The 19540-nt window shown below is 42.3% G+C and overlaps 1 protein-coding gene across 1 annotated transcript in view; it reads left to right on the top strand.

Moving 5' to 3' along the window:
* ZMPSTE24 (zinc metallopeptidase STE24) overlaps positions 1-10234 on the top strand; it is a 49755-nt gene extending 39521 nt beyond the window's left edge. Inside the window, exons 8-10 of the mRNA XM_036744656.1 lie at positions 617-721; positions 5144-5287; positions 8531-10234. Coding sequence (XP_036600551.1) covers positions 617-721; positions 5144-5287; positions 8531-8755 — 474 coding nt within the window. The 3' untranslated portion in view covers positions 8756-10234. The remainder of the gene's footprint in view (positions 1-616; positions 722-5143; positions 5288-8530) is intronic.
* Positions 10235-19540: the final 9306 nt, after the last annotated feature.

The following is a 19540-nucleotide window of genomic DNA, read 5'->3' as shown; positions in this document are numbered from 1 at the left end:
AGAAGCTCTACCTGGAGCAGTTTGACTTCACCTTAGTAACTGTGTGATCATGAGCAAGTTACTCAGTCTCTCTGAGCCTCAGTTTCCTTATCTGCAAAGTGTGTAATGATATCTATCACCACCTACCTGACGGGATTAAAGACAATCATGCCTTGCAAACAAATGGTAAAGCTTTATTTATGTGGATTTCAGTTATTATGATGATAGTATCTTAAAATTCTCTCTATACGTTATCCTTCTGCCAGACTCTTAAGTTCTATGAAGGCAGTGACTCTGTCTCGCTTACCGTCGCACTTCTCTTAACCCCTGGTGCATATGTGCTTTGTGCAAATTAGGCACTCAGTAACAGCAACTATTTATTACATGGAAGACACGGTGCTAGACTCCTTCAGTAAGTCTGTGCTGAACAAAAGAATGACTGTGTGGCTGAACAAAGGTTGCTGAGGGTGACAAACCCTCGCCTGCCTCTTGGGAATACAAAGGGAAAAACCCAGGGCTTATCATGAGCGTGGGCTGAGGTGGTGAGGCTCTCTTTTGGCCATATTCATGCTGTTGATTCAAGAGATCTCCTTTAAAATAGATTCCTATATTGATTATTATTATTATTTTTATTCAGAATAAGAAACAAGGCTGTAAAAATGAAGAGGTTCTTGCTGTCCTTGGCCATGAACTGGGACACTGGAAGTTAGGCCACACTGTCAAAAATATCGTGATCAGTCAGGTGAGTGTGTGAGCGTTCTGGTTTGCTTAGAAGGCCTGCTTTTCCAGCTTCTTTGCTATAAATCAAATAGATACTTGTGCTTTCTCATAGGCAGGTAATCCTTTCCTGGGGAGGATGACCAACAATCACTGTTTTGCCTCACTGCTCCAGATTCCTTTTCAATTACTGGTATAGAATAGTCATTGACTTCCAAAGTCAGGGGTGGGGAACCTGTGGCCTCGAGGCCACATACGGCCCTCTAGGTCCTCAAGTGCAGTCCTTTGACTGAATCCAAACTTCATGGAACACATCCCCTAAATAAAAGGATTTATTCTGTAAAACTTGGACTCTGTCAAAAGGCCGCACCCAAGGACCTAGAGGACCACAGGTGGCCTCGAGGCTGCAGGCTCCCCAGCCCTGACCAAGACTTTGGCAAATGCAGCCATTAAGAAGAAGGAAGACATAGAGGAGAGAAGAACAATATATGGAGTGGGAATTGTTTTGTTTTGTTTTGTTTTTTTTGGAGACTAGGTCTTCTTATCTCACCCAGGCTATAAGTGCAGCAGCCACTCATGGACCAGTCCTAATACTGATCTATAGGGAAGCTTTAAGGTTGAAATTTTTTTTTTCTTCTGACCTGGACTGATTCACCCCTCTTTGGGTAGCCTGGTAAGTCCTCTCTTCTGGGGACTCACTATATTGGTACTAGAATTAATGCAGATACCCTCTCAACTTTATCTTGTTGCAGCTCAGAACTCCTGAGCTTAAGCAGTCCCCCACCCTCAGCCTCCCAAGTAGCAGGGATTTATAGGCATGTGTTAACACACCTTACTCACTCTGGAGTGGGAATTCTTGATGGGTTTGGGTCTTCATCGCAAAGTTGAATCCATAAGATTTAGAATTGGACTTTTGAGATCACCTAGTCTAGAGATTCTTAACCTGTGGTCTAGAAATTTTAAAAATATTTTTATAACTATTTCATTATTATTCATTTTGTTTGTAATTCTATAGGGTATTTTATTTCATCCATTTTTTTTAAAAACCCCATTTTTCTAAAGAGAGCTCCATAAACTTCACCAGATTGCCCATGGGGGTCATGACACAAGTCTGAGAACCCCCAATCTAGTCCAAGCCTCTGTCTTTACAGATTGGAAGAGGGAAGCCCACGGAACTTGGCCAAGGTCACAGAGCCAGGACTTGAATGCAGGTTTATTATTGTTATTCTGTGTCCTGGTCCTTGATAAAAGAAACACATATGCTACAAATTCACCAGGCTGTTTTGTACAACTACAAATCATCTTGATGTCCAGGCAGAAGACCAATACAGGCACATCTCACTTTATTGCACTTCGCTTTAAGATGTTGTTTAGAAATTGAAGGTTCAGGGCAATCCTGTGTCAAAGACGTCTACAGGTGCCATTTTTTCAACAGCACGTTCTCATATTGTGTCTCTGTGTCATATTTTGGTACAATGTTTTGAACTTTTTCATTGTTTTATTTGTTAGGATGCTTTGATCAGTGGTCTTTGATATTACTGTTGTAATTCCTTGGGGACTTCATAAACCATGCCTATCTATCTATCTATCTGTCTGTAGATAGTAAATGGGTATGTTCTGACTATTCAGCCAACAGCCCATTCTCTCGCCTCTCTCCATTCCCTTGGACCTCTCTATTCCCTGAGACAAAACAATATTGAAATCAGGCCAGTTAATAACCTTACAAGGGCCTCTAAGTGTTCAAGTGGCAGAGTCAATTGATGCAGCAAATTTCATTGTTGTCTTATTTTTAAGAAATTGCCACAGCCACCCCAGCCTTTAGCAGCTAATACCCTGATCAGTTAGAAGCCATCGTCATCGAGGCAAGACCCTCCACCAGCAAAAAGATTATGACTCATTGAAGGCTGAGATAATGGTCAGCATTGTTTTGGTGATAAAATATTTTAAAATTATGGTATATACATTGTAGGGTTTTTTATTTTGACAGAATACTATCGCACACTTTATAGACTACAGTATTTTGTAAAAATAACCTTTGTATGCACTGGGAAACCCAAAAATTCATGTGACTCAGTTTATTTCAATAATCGCTTTATTGTGGTGGTCTATGCCTGTACCTTGAGAGCACATTCTCATCCTTGTCTTCATCACTCCTGGTATGTCCTTTTACTAGCTTCCAGGTCTGAGGAGGAAAGCAGCATGAAATGAGTCATTGACTCATTTTATCACTTTGCCAGTCAGCTTTTCACAGCAAAATTTTCCTTTCCACAACCATTTTTACCAGTTTTGACCACAGGAAGATTTTGATCTACACCTTTTTATAAAATTTTTATTGCTATCTTGTTTTTTTATCTCCTTTTCCCCTTCCTTTCCCACAAAGCCATCCCATATGACAAAGTATCAGAAAGGTGGGGAAAAAGCAGCCCATCAAAACTAACTTGTTAGTCAAGTCTGTCATTATATTCATCATTCTGTCACCCATCTGTGTAAGAAAGGGAGCAGGGTGCATTCACATCTCTTCTTTGGAGTCATTTTGGTCATTATAATTATAGAATGGTCAGATTTGATTGTTACTGGCCTTTTATTACGTGTGTACATATAATAATATACACATATACCTACACATACATATTTATATGTATGTGAAATCACAGGACCAAACAGAAAAATCAAATTCTCTCTCCCTTTCTCTCTCCCCTCTTCTCTTTCTCCCTTTCTGTCCCCTCCTCTCTTGTCTACCCTTCTGTCCTCTCCCTCTTCCTCCCTCCCTACCTCCTCAATAATATTCATATTATATACACATTAATATATAGACACATTTTATACGTATAAATATATTATCTCATAGATACAGATATCTTTCTGTATCTAGAGAGAAGCAGGTAGCTGTTCTGACAGGTTGTGACTTGTCCATGATTATCTGGCCAATGTGTGTGACAGAACTTGTACCCAAGTCTTCCTGACTCCAATTCTCTCTTCACTCTGCAATACTGCCTCTCTCTGTGTGTTTTTTTTTTCCTGGTTCTGCTTTGCTTTGTAACAGTTGCCTTCTCATACTTCTCATCACCCTTTATAGTGCAGTAGTATTCCATTGTTATTCATATGTACACAATTTGTCTAGTAATTTCTATTCCCTTTGTGTTTGAATTCCATTGAAACCTGTGCGATAGGCAGCTTCGTGCCCTCATTTAGTCACAGGATTCAAAGCTGGAAGGGACCTTAGAGATAATGTCGTTCATTTATTACTGGACAAAAATCCCAATTTTTTTTTGAGTCCAGCAACACGGTAGGCAGTAGAAGAACAGACATGAAAGAATTGGTAAATGTGGGTGAGCTAAATATACATCGAGTGGGATGATATTTCTCTACAAATGAGCTGAAGGCTCTATCAGACAGAAAGTGAGAACCAAAAAAAGTCACCCAAAGAGGAGAGTTGGGCTTTGAAAGAAGCATTCATAGGGCATATGCCTTCAGAGGAAACCAACAGGCACCAGGGAAAGATGGCACATGCCATTGGGGCCACACGGCTGCTGCTGGGACAAGGCTCAGATTTGAGATTGGAATGGTAACTTGCAACGTGGCAGCCAAAAAAGTTAATGTAGTCTTAGGCTCTCAATAGGAGCTAGTTTTGTATAAACAAAATTTATGTGGTTGGGATAAGATAGGAAACTGTCAATTGGGAAAAACTTTCTATCAGATATCTTTGATAAAGGTCTGATATACAAGAGCCATTCTCTAATGTATGAGTGGTTAGAACATGTAGAAATGGAAAATTATTAACCATCATATGAAAGATCTAATGAGAAGAAGTTTAGATCAAAACAACTTTGAGATTTCACTTCACACCCAGAAAATTCGTAAAGCTGACAGAAGAGCTGACTAGACGGTGTTGGAAGTTGTTGAAAGACAGGTCCCCTTTTACAGTGTTGGTGGAGCTGTGAATTGCTTCAGTTTGCCCTCATTCAAACTTGAAAGAGATAGCACAGGTAAGTGGGGAGAGCCCTGGCCCTGGAATGGGCAGACCTCAGTTCAAGTGTTGGCTTTGTGATTGTTTTGGGGAATCACCTTATTGCTCTGTGTCTGTTATCCTCCCCTATAAAGTGAGAATAGTAATACTTACACTAGCTTTCTCATCGGGTCATTGGGTGTGGATCAAGCAGAATCAGGGCTATAAAACACTCTTTCATCATTGAAGTGCTATTCGTTAAGAATGTCTCCAAGCGCAGGATTGGGGTGGGAACTCTTAAATACTTGCAGGCCTTTTTCCCCTTGCTGTCTGGGGCAGAAGTGAAACGAAGCGCACGGCATTTTCTGTGATCACATTTAATGTCATTCTTAAAATGAAGGTATGTGGTAGAATTTAAAAATGAAATCCAGGCTGTTAAATGTTGCCCTGTGCTGAGATCATTCTAACCATAACTTGGTATATCTGTCTCTTCCATTTTAGATGAATTCTTTCCTTTGTTTTTTCTTATTTGCCGTATTAATTGGTCAAAAAGAACTCTTTGCTGCATTTGGTTTTTATGATACTCAGCCCACTCTGATTGGACTAATGATCATCTTCCAGTTTATTTTTTCACCTTACAATGAGGTAAAGTATGGTCTTTTAAACGTGTTCACATAATTTACTAAATCCTGGACCTCTAGGGCAGTCTTTGAAACACTGGCATAGCCTGTGAGAGCCTGGGGTCACAATCACACCCTGATTGAGCAGCATTACATAACCCCCCACTTAATAATGAATGAGATCATAAAACCTGATTTTAAGGATGATTACCTGAAAATGGTGAAAGAGAGAAGGAATTTCAAAGCTGGGCTAACTAATAAAAGTGAGGTGTCTCTGCGTAGATTGGTAGAACTTGAAACAAGATGTGAATGGGGCTTCTCAGATAATGGAGTTGACTGCTAGGCATTCTAGTGACCACAAAAGAGGTAATTTAGCCAGGTATGAACACCAGGAAGAACAAAAGGAAGGATGCTGGCCTCACTAGATAATGAGCTAGTCTGTATGAGACCATTTTCCAGTTAACTGAAGCTTTCCCTTTTATAGAATCATAGGCTTAGAACTAGAAAAAACCTTAAAGGCCATCAAGGCCAACCTTTTCTTTTAACACCCCTCCCCCCCATTTTACACATTTGGAAATTGAGGCACAGAGGTTAAGTGATTTGCCTAGGGCCATACAATTAGTAACTCTGAAATGGGATTTAAATCCAAATACTCCCAAGTCCAGTGCTTCTCCTGACTACACCAAGTTCGATTCTGTTTTTAATGAAAATCTCTCTAAAATGTATTACTTTTTTACCTTCTTCAAACAATATACTCATTATGTGACCATTTCTCGATGAATCATTATCTTCATTCTTAAAACATTAGTATAATGTCCTGAATGTACTGCCCTCAGATATCACTAGGTTATGTGTAGTTATATTTGTCCTAGCGTCTGATGACCTTATACTGCTGTGTTGTTGAGTTCTTATCTGCTGGTTTTTTGTCTCCACCCTTAGCATCAGACGGCCAGTGGTCTTCTCAGGGTTAATGAAGAACCGTGCTCAAGACCTGCCTTGAGCAGTCCTGTCCATTTGAATTTATTACATCTAGTTGTCTGGAAAACCTCATAAATGTACTTGATAGAATTATACTGAAAACATAAGTCGACTCTGAGGGAGGGGCCTTTCTCGTGAATGTAGTGCATGAGTTGGATGTCACTATTTGTGACAGAAGACTAGAGGAATTATTTTATTTCTTTCTTTCCTAGTTCCCAGCTTTGTGTTGAGGCTACCTTGCTCAGAATGCTGTAGACCAGTCACTGTAGTTGCCCTAAGCACCATTCATCAAACGCAGGAAACCAGTTAAAGCAACAGTGGGAGGAAGACTTGCTGAAAGGCTCAGTCACTTCTTTGACCTTCCCTAGAGATTTTAGGGGAATTGTCTCTCCCAGATCTTCTTTTGAAACATAGGCCAGATGTACTACATCAAAAAGTGGTAAACACAGGATGCTGAAACTTCAGTTTTCACATGCATACCAGGGCTTATGCATCCTAATGAGCATTGTTTGCGTTAAAGCAGTTGTGTTGGGAGGATGTACGTTTTTCCCAGTGGTGCTGTTTGAAAATACATTTGGATTTCAGTGGTAATGAGTCTTTAGCCTTTGAAAATGTATTTGATTTTTAGAAATGGCCCAGCTTGGAGCTAAATCTGCTGTTTAAAAGTATATGATGAATGAATTGAGTAGATTTCACTTGAATGGAAAAAAAGGCTTCAAAATAACAGGGTAGATTTTCTTACTTTGCTTATGAATAGAGTCTGGGATCATTTCCCAGAGAGAAGTTCCTACACCCTTTTGAGTTTGGAATACTGGTGGGTCCTATCGTGGGACTGTCAAAACAATAGCTTTCTATAAAATCATTAATCTAGATCTTTAAGGTCTGCCAATGAAGCAGAGTTCTTGGTGTTCAAGAGATAATTATAAAAGTACAGAAAGGGAGAGATGTAGCTAGAGAACAGTTTTGTGAGAAGGACCTGAAGAGCTGGGTGACCTGGGAGCTCAGCCTGAGGCAGCAGTGACAGGGCAGCCAAAGAGCTAACTTAATGTTCAACTCGGCAAGCATTATGAAGCACTGTGTGTGAGGTGCTACACTGGCACTTGGGAAACAATTACAGAGAAATGACAGAGTCCCTGCCCTTGGGGAGCTTACATTCTCTGTGATTGGAGACCCCTTGGGCAGTCCAGCGAAATCTGTGGACCTCTTCTTAGAAAAAATTCTTTAAATTCAAATTGAAGGAAATGCTAGAGGTTAGTGAAAATATGTAGGTGAATGTTTTCTATCTAGATTCACAGACACCATCCTCTCTCCCCCTGAAATCAGTGCATAAGAAAAGTGTAGGCATGGAACTGCTGTGTGACTTGGAGGTGCTGGGAGCATCATTGCTCCCGGGGAGGGGGGGCGTGGGGGGTGGGGTGGGGGAGAAGGGGTGGGGGATCAGGTGAACTCCAGAAATGGTGGATGAGCTTTGTGGAGGATGTTGAATTTCCCATCACTGAAGGTCTTCATAGATGCTGGGTGACCACGTGTTAGGAGTGTTGTAGAGGATTTGTGCTTCCTTTAGATGGCAGAGTAGGTGCCCTCCTAAGGTCCCTTCTAGCACAGAGATGCTGTCGTTTTCTTGTTTTTAAAACATTATTCTCCTTTCTTTAGCTGCCATTTATGATCTTATCTTCACCATTTGTTATGACACCCATTTTATAAATGAGAAAGCTAAAGCTTAGAGAGGGTAAATGACTTTGCTGTGGTCACACAGCTCCTAAGTATCAGAGGCAGGATTCCTGACTACATGGCCAACATTCTTTGCATTATACCAAACTGCCTCATTATTTTTGAAGGGTATTTACATATTTTGTTAGGATTCTAATATTTGACATCATTCAACAGAATCATCATTGTTAGTTTAGAGCTGGTGTGACTTACTCTGAGGAAAGATACCTCTTCTTGATTGAAGAGAGTAAGATACGGTGGTAAGGGCCCTGAATTTGGATCCCAGTCCTGCTTCTCACTACTTCTGTGACACTGGGCAAGTCATCGACCTTTGTAGGCCTTTCTTCTCCCATCTGAAAAATGATGGGGTTAGAGATGTTCTCAAATGTATGGGAATGTATAGGGACCACCTTATTACTTTATAAAGATGTCCACTAATATTCCCTATCCTTGAACTTCACCAGCCTTCATTCAGGCCCTACTTTATCACTTCCTTCATGGTCTCAACGTCACTAAATCTTCAGTGAGATGGAAAGTACTGCTTTCCCAGTAACCCTTTCTTTCCCTTCCCTTCCCTTAGGTACTTTCTTTTTGTCTCACAGTACTGAGCCGAAGATTTGAGTTCCAAGCAGATGCATTTGCCAAGAAACTTGGGAAAGCTAAAGACTTATACTCAGCCCTGATCAAACTAAACAAAGACAACTTGGGATTTCCTGTTTCTGACTGGTTATTTTCAATGTGGCATTATTCCCATCCTCCACTACTAGAGAGACTTCAAGCTCTGCAGGATTCAAAACAAGACTGAGATGCCCAGGGTCTGTGCTTGAAGACAAGTTTCTGAAAGTTTCCATCCTGGCATCATGTTCTAGCTCTTAATGTTTTTACGTTTTTTTAAGAGAAAAATTAAGTGCAGGTGGGTGCCCCAATTTAATTAATATCCCAATTAAAATTGATTGGAATCAGTTTTTTTTAAAAGGAATATGAAGGTTTTTTTTTTACTTTTGATGATATAATTTACCCCCGACTTATTTGACCAAACATGAAAATATTCATTTTTATACCTGTAATTGAATCTGCCCACTGGGTACTTGGGGCACATCTGTGGAGGAGGTGTCTCTTCCTCTGAAACCTTTCTACAAGGCTAAGACTACAGTCCCAAATCATTGCGCTCATACCAAATTTGAATATTTAAATAGTTAAAATTGCTCATGTTTAATCTGACCAATCAGTGTTTTAAATAATGAGGAAGGTACTTGTCATTACAGCTGGCATTATTCTGATGAAATATGCTTTTGACTTCTGCCCCTGTATCCATGTTTAGGTGGGCAATTCTAAGACATTTTTGTTGTTTTTCATCAGGATTTATTCCACAGCATATAGGAAATCACAATTGACAAAAGATTTAATGTCATTTGGGCAAAGCCATGTACTTCCTGTGTGACCACATTAGGCAAATCAGTAGTATTTTTCAAAATATCCTTTAGCTTTTTTGAGTTTGTAATCCCTTTCTATCCCTGACTTCAGCCAGGCCTCAATAAGGAAAGTTATATATTCCTCTTTTGGGCAGAAACAGCCATATTATGCAGGCTTCCATATCTATATAAGGGACAAAATGTGGAGAAGGCAGGACAGAATGGAATTTTTGGAGACCCCCAAGATGACGAGTTTCTTTTCGCACTTAGGTGAAGTCCTGTGAAATCAGAGTAAAAACTACAAAAGTATTGCCTGTTTTGAGAAAACCTCCTTTATTTAGACTCCCCTTCTCCCCCGGTGACCAATGCTCTGCATCCACTTAGACCAGCTTTAGTGGTTGTGAATGGTCAAGCTGTTTTTGTTTCAAAGCAACCTTGCACCCTGAGGTTCCTTTTGATGTTTTAAAAGAAATGTGTATGTGACTGCCTGACAATTGTGTACAATGCCTGAGGAAGCCCTAAGTTTTTGTGTCTGGAGTCATCCCCTTGGTACCTCTGCTTTCTGGGTATCTGCTCCAAATGGGAACGGAGCCAGGCTTCAGATTTCTGTCAGTAAAACTTTGCACGCCTGGGATCTGGGGTGACTTCTTCACATGAAAATATCATCAAAGCCAGTATCTCTGTTGTAATGCATTATTTATTTCCTTAGGCAGAATGCGAATGGGTGGGTTCTACAGTTTTATTCCTCCAGCCTCCCTTATCCCTTATCTCTTCCTTCTCAGTGAGATGGCCTTCCCTTCCTCCTGTGCCTTTAAACTCACATTTGAATCCAGCACAAGTCAGACATTAAAAATTGCCAATGGAAAGTTGTATACTCATCCTTCATTTGTTGGAAAGGCGCTCTATGTTTTATCTGCTTCCCAGGCTCATTCTCTGCCCACCAGAGGAGCTGGCTGGTACCGTGCGAAGAAGTGGCTGTGCTGTTGGAGGAGAAGCAATAACACCCCGGGCTTTACACCCTTGAGGCTGTGTCTGTCCTCAGTTCCCTGGCCTAGTCTTGCTCTCTAACTTCTTTTAACCCTCCTCTGACTCTGCTGTCTCAGCTTTGATGTAGTTCAAGCGATCGTAAGCCTGACTGCTTTCAACATCAAACTTACTAATTGGTGCCTCCCCTCAGAACCACTTCAGTCTGCTCTCCTGGAAGTCAAGTTAAGCTTCCTTAGATCTTTTGATCATCTTGTTCCCCTGCTGTCATGCAGCGAGAATTGAGTTGGCCAAGACTTGTGGAAGGGGGTCTAGCAGGCAGCAGAAGTCTAAGCAGCTTAGGGATGCAGTCTAGGGAATTAAGCTAATTCAATTAAATGTTTATTAAGTGCCTATTGTACAGACATTTACTAAACCATTATGGTAGCTGCCAGGAATACAAAAATTTTTTTGAAATAGTCTAACTCCAAGAAGCTTATTTTCTACTAGACAGATACAAGTAGTATAGAGAGAAATATACTACAGGTCAGTGTGTGGTGAGTGCAGAAGAGAGTACCCAAAGAAGTACTTTGAGGAGGAAGAGAACACTTGCACCTGGGGTTGGGAGAAGGGGGAAATCAAAGGAGCCTTCATGTGGAAGGTGTTCTGTGAGCTCCCTTGAAGGCATATAAGCCTTCTGAAAGCAACATTGAAGATGAAGTGCAGTGGGGGACAGCCTGCTTGGGGGTAGAAGATGGCACTTGGCATTCAGAGAACAGCTCAGTCATTGGCCTAGGCTCTGCTGTAGACTATGAAGGGCATTTATGTACTAAGTCTGGGAGAGAAGGCGGGCTGGAGTCAGACTAATGGGCCTTAAATGTCAGGCCTAGTGAAGACAGGAAGGTTCTCAAGGATTTTGAGTCATAATCATGCCCCAGTAGGATGCTTTTGGCATTTGTGGAAGATGGATTATGGATAGTCATGGCTGCACCTACTGTGGTGACTTAATGGAGAGAAAGGTGGAAGTACAAGAGATGTTTTAGAGGTGGAATTGACAGGATTTCATAAATAACCGAGTCAGAGGGGACCCTGAGGTTATGAACTTGGGTGAGAGTTATGTGAGCATGTGTTCTGTTTCAGGCATGCTGACCTTGGGGTGCTTATAGGGACATCCAAATGGAGATGACCGGCATTTAGAGATAAGCAAGTCGATTTCACATAGAGATTAGGACTAGATATGTAGTTTTGTTCTCTTAACATAGGAGCAACAAGACTGCCAAAGGATAGATGTAGAGCAGGGATTATTAACCTGGGAGTCTGCAGCTTCTGAGGATAGATTTCAGGGGTCCTAGAAGTTGGATGAGGAAAAAAAATGATCTTTATTTTCACTGACCTCAAACTGAAATTTAGCATTTCCTTTCACTAGGAATAGGCATAACAAACATTCTAAGTAGGGGTTCATAGGTCTCATCAGACTTCCAAAGGGAACGATGACATAAAAATAGATAGACAAGCAAAGAAAGCCTAGGATGGAGCCATGGAGAGCACCAGTGCTTAGGGGGTGGAATATGGATGAAGATTAAGGAGAGGAAGTAAAGGAGTGGTCAGGTAGGTAGGAGGAGAGCCAGAAAAAAGCAACCTCAAAAAACTACCTAGAATAAAGATTGTAAGACCGACCAAAGACTTCAGTTTGCCTGACGTCACTGGCAATGTTAGAAAAAGCAGTTTCCATTGAGTGTCGGGGTCATGAGCCATATTGCAAAGGGTTCAAGGAGTGAATGGGTGGAGAGGAAGCAGCACTGGGACTCTGGTAAGGAAAAGGCAGCAGGATCAGGGCTTTGTAGGACACATGACAGTGAGTCCAACATCAAAAAGCTTACTGCTCAGAAGTGACTTCAGCTCCACCATAGGTGCTCTACAAAGAGCCTTGGGACAGACAGCACTAATTCATTATATCTTAACTTCATTTGCATGTACATGTTTTCTTGTGTACCTTGTGTGTGTGTCTTCCCTCCCTGCCTCCCCATTTAATTATAAACTCCTGGATGGTAAAGACCCATTTTTCCACCTTTGTGTCCGACTGCCTAACATGGAGCCCTTTATTAAAGACATCACTTCAAAAAGTGTTAAATTGAATAGAAAGTCATGGAACTTCTGATCCGAAGCTCACTCAGTCCAACAAATACTTTATGCAGAGCACACCTCTTGGGGAAATACAGAATTCAAGTGAGACTATCCTCAAGGAGCTCACAGTCCAGGGAGGAGTGAGGATGCAAACGCAACTACAACAAGCAGTATTGAATGATGAAGGCACTGGGGAGTTTCCCAAACTCTGTGTGAGTCCCAAGGGGCAATTATCAAGGGAGTGGGAATCCAGCGAGATTTGCTAGGGGAACTAATATTTGAATTGGGCCTTCATGGATACCAAATACAAGAGAGGAAAGGTGTTCAGGCGGAGGAGCATGTTTAGTAGGGCCATAGAAGGTGGGAAGCTAAGTAGCACAATAGACAGAGCTCTGGACTTGGACTCTGAGAAAGACCTGAGTTCAAATCCTCTCTGGCACTAGCTGTGTCATTTCAGGCAAGTCACTTAACCTTTCTACCTCAGTGTCCTCCTCTGTAAGATGGGGATAATAACATAGTAGCACCTACCTCCAGGGTTGTTGGCTCAAATGAGGTAATAAATGTAAAGCATTTTGCAAACAGAAGTACTGTTCAAATGCTCCCTATTATTATTAGCATCTAGTTTTAAATTTCTGAGGTGGTGCATTAGTTTGGCTGGAGTGTAATCTTTGAGTAATGTGAGATGAGAGCGGGAAAGTTAGGGTAGCACCAAGTAGTGGAAGTGAACGTCAGATAAAAAAGTTTGAATTTGACTTGGCAGGCAGTAGGGAGCCACTGAAGGTTTTTGAGCTAAGGCATAACATGACCAGATGTAGTTTTTAAAAAATCCTGGCAGTAAGACAAGGATTAGATCGTAGAGGGAAGACTTTTAGGGGAGCTGTTAAAGTAGTTCTAATGAGGACTTGACCAGCGGCAATGGGAGTAGGGAAAGGGTAGATATGACTTTAGATTTGGGAGTTACATCTGTGGAAGGAGTGATTGAAACTAGGAATAAATGAGATTACCAAAGGAGAGAGAACAGTGGAGGCCAGGGCAGAACCTTAAGGAAAGACCCACATTAAGGGGCTGTGAAGAGGAAGTGGAGCCAGCCAGGAAGACAGGAGTGATTAAAGAGGTGGGAGAAGAACAAGAAAATTGTGTCATCTCAACTGCTGATACCCAGTGGGACAATGTGATTACCAATATCCAAAGCTGAGCGGGGGGGTTGGAGGGGGGCGCAGCTAGGTGGCACATTGGATGGAGCATCGGCCCTGGAGTCAGGAGGCCCCCAAATCAGGTCTGGTCTCATTAGCTGTGTGACCCTGGTCAAGTCACTTAACCCTGATTGCCTCAAAAAAATAAAACAGTAGAATCTGGGTTGATTAAAAGCCATTGGGTCTGGCAGTCAAGTGGTCGTCAGTGACCTTAGCAATTTCAGTGGCATTATGAGGGCAGAATTACAATTCCAAGGCGTTGAGAAGGTAGGTAGTGAGGAATTGAAGGCATCATTTGTGGGCCACATTCTCAGTAGGTTAAGCAGTCAAGGAAGAAACACAATGGGATCTTAGCTGCATAGTTAGGATCTAGGGAGATTCAGGGAAGATCGCAGCCCATAGATGGAGCCAGTAATGAAGGAGCAATTAAAGATTCAAGAGACAGAGGAGGGTGACTGCTGGAGCAGGGCCTTGGGAAGGGAGTGGTGGTAGGGAGATGAGATAAGCTTTAGTGTGTAGTAGAAATAACCTGTAATGGGAGGAGGGAAGTGTTGATGTTATGGCTTAAGGAACAGGGGAAGGGAGGTTGAGAAAGGTTACATCACATTATACCACTTCAACTCAGTGTTAGCCCTTCTGCCTTTTTTTATGTCTGTAACTGCATATCTCCCCAGCATCTTTATCCCTCCCTTCATCCAGGGGAAGGTTATTCTCTAGGCTTTTGATCTCCTTTGGCCCATGATTAACAGCTTTGGGCCCAGAGCTGCCCACCCCAAGCAAGGCATTTAAAACTGGGCCATTCTTACCTGGGTCACTGGCCCTCTGTGATGCTTTCAATCAACAAGCACTTATCGAGTGCCTATTGTGTGCCAGGCACCATGTTAGGCTGTAGAGGCACAGAGACAAAAATTAAATGCTCCCTGCTCTCAGAGTTTGCATTTTATCGGGGAGACAAGAAGTATGCTTTTATAAACATGGAAGCAACGGGATCGGGAAAGGTCTTCGCAGAAAGTAGTGTCTGAGCTGAGCTTTGAAGGAACAGGATTCTAAGAGTGCACTGTAGGTGTGAGGAACAGCTAGTGCAAAGACTTGGACATGGGAGATGCAATCTTGTGTGTGAAGAACAGTAAGACATCCATTTTGCTGAGGAAGAGCGGGAAGCCTGGACCAAAGAGCGTACGAAGGGGAGCGATGTGTAATAAGGTTGGGAAGATAGGTTGGAGCCAGATTTTGAGAGGGCTGAGATTACAGTTCGAGCCCGAGATTCCAAATTCACTATTCTTTCCAATACACCACTTCGTCTACCTAAAGTTAATCCTAGAATATCAAAGCTGAGAGAGAATCTAGTCCAAACTCCCCATTTCATAGTCAGGGAAGTACAACTTGGGGAGATGGGTCACACAGCAGGTGAGTGCAGAACTGATTCCTAACCTAATATGGTTGCAGTTTTTTAAAAAATTAATTCACTTCTGAGCTAGAAGGAACCTTGATTAGAGAACTCACTTGACAGGTAATTAGGGAGTTGCCCAAATTAGACTATTAAAAAGACTCCTGGAGAATAGTTCATGGCTGTCCTTACTTTTGTGACCTCAGAGTTTCTGGCTTCCTCTTTTTCTACCTCTGGCCACACATAGATAGTGGCACCTCTCTGACCTTGCCCTCGAAATTGCAATTCAGCCTCCTTTTTTCCGCTCACCCTCCTTCACTTTCACTCTCGTGAATACACCTTTTCACCCTCATCGCTAAAACTAAATACAGAATCACAGAATTTCAAAGTTGAAAGAGACCTTAGCGAGCATCTAGTTCAAACTGTCCCTCGCAAAGAATTCTGGCTCTCCCGGACCTGACAAGTGGTTACCCTGTGCTTGAAGACTTCCGTGAAGGGAAGCCCATTACAGAAAGAGACAGCTCCTTCTGGTTTTGGACAACTCTGATTGTTAGAAAGTTGTCTTTTTCTGACATTAAACCTAAACATATCTCCTTGCAGCAATGAACAGGAGTCCGTTGCTCCGGGTTCAGTCTTCTGGGGCCAAACTGAATCCTCCTTCCACGTGACAGTCTTTCAATACTCGAGGACAGCCATCCTGTCCACACTGAATGTTCTCTTAGGCTAAACTTCTTCAACCAGTCCATTAATGACACACACACTCATGGCCCTTCACCATTCCAGTTGCTCTCCTCTGGACATTCTGAAGTTTTTCAATGTCCTCCCTATAACGTGGTGCTTGGGAATGTCTGCAGACATGGTCTGACCGGGACAGAGCACAGGAGGACTATTAGTAAGCATTTAAGTGCCTACTGTGTGCCAGGCACTGTGCTAGCTGCTGGCGATACAAAGGCAAAATTTGGCAGTCTCTTCTCTCCAGCGTCTCATAGTTTAAAGGGGGAGACAATGTGTAAACAACTATGTGCAAACAAGCTGTAGACAGGGTAAATAAGAGATAATCAAAAGAAGAAAGATGGTAGAATTAAGAGGGGCTGAGAAGGCGAGATTGTAGCCGGAACTTGAAGGAAGCTGGGGAAGCTAGAAGGCAGAGGTGAGGAAGGAGAACATTTCAGGCGTGAGTGACAGCCAGGGAAAATGCCCAGAGTCAGGAGACAGGTATCTGGTTTGAGGAAGAGTAAGGAGGCTGCTGTCACTTGCTCACAGAGTATGTGGGGGTGTATGGTATAAGAAGAATGGAAAGGCAGGAAGGACTTTGAATGCCAAAGAGAGGATTTTATGTTTGATCCCAGAGAGGTCCCAAAGAGTCCCCTCTTGCCCCAGTGGCAACCATGTCTCCAGAACCATATTTATCGTGGATGATTTGGTCTTTCCACTAAAAAGATAGGATTCTCTGAAGTGAGGTCTCATATCTTCAGTCTTCCCTTCAATGGTTCCTTCTTATGTGCGGAAAGATGCTCTCAATACTAAAAATGCCTTTCCTCAGCCCTTCCACCATTGCCCAACTCCTGTCCCATCTACCATCCTCTCATTTACTGATAACTTTTTTTAATTTAATTTTTTAATTTAATATTTTATTTTTCCCCAATTACATGTAAAAATAATTTTTAACATTTTTTTTTACCTGGAAAGATTTAGATGAACTGATGCACAGTGAAATAAGCAGAACCAGAACATTGTGCACAGTGTCAGCACCATTATGCATTGATCAGCTATGACAGACTTAGTTCTTCTCAGCAGATGATCCAAGACAAGTCCAAAAGCCTCTTGATGGAAAGCTATCCCCCTCCAGAGAGAGACTGATGGAGTCTGAATACATATCACAGCATACTATTTTCACTTTATTTTTTTGTGGTTTTTTCCTTTTTATTCTCTTTCTTCTTTCACAACTTGATTAATATGAAAATATGTTTTACATGATTGCACATATATAACCTATATCAAATCGTTTACTGTTTTAAGGAAGGGGGAGGTGAGAGAAAATTTGGAACTCAAAATTTTATATGAAAAAATGAATCTTAAAAACTGTCTTTACATGTAACTGGAAAAAATAAAATAATATTTAAAAGGAAAAAAAGTCTTTAAAAATTTTTTTGAAGTCCAAATTCTCTCCCTGCTTCCCTCACCTCCCTGCCTCATTGAGAAGGCAAGCAATTTGGCATAGGTTATGAATGCCATTCTTGAAAAAAGTTATCTATACATGATGCCTCCTCGACCTCCCCAGCTACTCTCTTCCTCCACCACTAAGGCTACCCTGTCCAGTGCACTTTTTTTCAGTCTGCAGCCACTGTGCCACATGTGATACTGTTGACCACCCCACCTAGTAGATTCTCTCTCACTTGGCTTTCAAGATGCAGAACCACAGGATTTGAGCTTTGAAAGGGACATCAGTGGCCATCTGGCTCCATTCTTTGGGTTTTCTGTCTTCTTTTCTCCAGTCAAGTCTAACTCTTCTCTGTGCCCCTCCCTCCCAATGCAACACATCCCTCCTTGCCTTTTCCTTGATTTTCCTTAATCGTATTCTTTTTCCTGGAATGTCTCCTCTCTCCCTTTTACGTGCTGGCTTACTCTCTCTGAGTCTCAGTTTCCTTGTTTGTACAATGGAAATAACCTAACATGTTGTAGTGATGACTCTTTGTGTGTGTAGATTAAGCTAGGTGACCAGTGAGGTATTTTTCAACTCTCGGATTCTGTGGCAATAACACCTGATGCAGATGAGCCAAGTCAAGACCCCAGAAATGTCATTGAGAAATTACTTTTAACAATATCAAATTAAATTTTGTTAATTAAATTTAACAGAATAAATCAAAATACAACATAGATGATTTCAATTTGTGGTTTTCTGAGTCAGTATACAGCCCGCAGGGATGCATTTTGACCCCTCTGCCTTATAGTACCTACTTCACAGGACTAGCAAATGAGGGTGTATGTAAGTGCTCCATACACCTTTAATATAAACCTAGAAATATCAGGCACTTGTTTTCACTTCTCTTTGGTCCAGACCTATGATTTCATTGGTGGAAAAAGGAAACTCCTGCCACCAGTGAGGACCAACATCTGCTCTGCTGTTATAGAGTAGAAAGTTGCTGAGGGCCCTGAGAGGGTAAGTGACTTGGCCGGGGTCATACAGCCAGTATGTGTCAGAGGCTAGACTTGAACCCAGGTCATCCTGACCATAAAGCCAGCTCTCTATCCACTCCTCTGCCAAACTGCTTCTACAGATATTATAATAATTCCTATTCATCCTTTAAAACCCAGCTCCACAGCCCCTTCCTCCAGAAAGCCTTCCCTGATCTATGCCTAGAATGCTCTCTCTCCTCTTCTCCATCTCCCGGCTTCCTTCCAGTCTCAGCTAAAACCCTGCCTTCCACAGGAAGCCGTTCCTGATCACTCTCATTTCTAGTGCCTCCCTTTCCTGGATTCTATTCAGTTTATCTTCTTTATAGCTTCTTTGTATGTGGTTATTTGCATGTTGTCTCTCCCATTAGATTGTGAACTCCTCAAGGTTGGGGAATGTTATTTTTTTTTCTATCCCCAGCACTTAGCACAGTACTTGGCACATAGTAGGTGCTTAATAAATGCTTGTTGACTGACTGATCCCTTAGTCAGCGATCTTGTCCCCTGACCTCAGGTAGTGCTCTGTTTCCCCCTCCCATGCACCTAAGCCCGCATTATTAGGACACACACACACACACACTCACACTCACTCACAAACTCTCAGATACATGATCACATGGCCATTGCTTACTGCTGAACAGATTTGAGACATCAGTCGGGCTCCAGCTTGGTGGGCAGGTTGGGGAATTTATCGTACAGTATTACAGATACACACAGGTATTCGTCCGAAGACGACTGCACTCCCTTCAGTTTTCCAGCGGCTCAGGGACTCTCCCCAGCCATGGCACCATGCTCTTCCCCACCCCCCAATTACAGGCTATGCCGTCACTGCCCTTGGCCCAAGAGCCCTAGCCCTCTGCTGTCTCATCCCCATCTGGGAAGGGGAGCCCTGGATCTGGACAGCTCTGGCTTGGGTGTTTCCAGCTCTTGGATGGGGAAGGAGGGGGTATATTTAAATATTCACACAGAGCTGAGGAGGGAGAAGTCTGAACTGCTGGCCTGAGTGTGGACACTTCTACCCCAGAATGTCGGTGAGGAAGAGCAGGGTGACCAGTCTGTCCTGTAAAAGGGACCAAGACTAGGAACCTCCCTCTCTCCATCCGATGTGTCCAGAGGATGGAGAGTCGAGAGGAGAAGAAGAGTGGGTGAAGGAGATGTTTATCTGGATGTGGGAGCACAGGGGGGAAAAGTCTGAGATCCAAGGTAAGAAATAGGCCCTCAGACCTTTTGATCCTGGGGTCTACTGATTCTTCTTCCCCTTCATGGCTCCTTCATTTGAAATATCCCAAGATGCTTGATGTAGACTACCAGCCCACTGAACCCCTGGGTCCTCAGCT

This window comes from Trichosurus vulpecula, chromosome 2 (genome assembly GCF_011100635.1).
Source record: "Trichosurus vulpecula isolate mTriVul1 chromosome 2, mTriVul1.pri, whole genome shotgun sequence".
NCBI lineage: Eukaryota > Metazoa > Chordata > Mammalia > Diprotodontia > Phalangeridae > Trichosurus > Trichosurus vulpecula.
The sequence above is the reverse complement of the archived record's forward strand: the minus strand, read 5'-3'. Positions and strand labels throughout refer to the sequence as shown.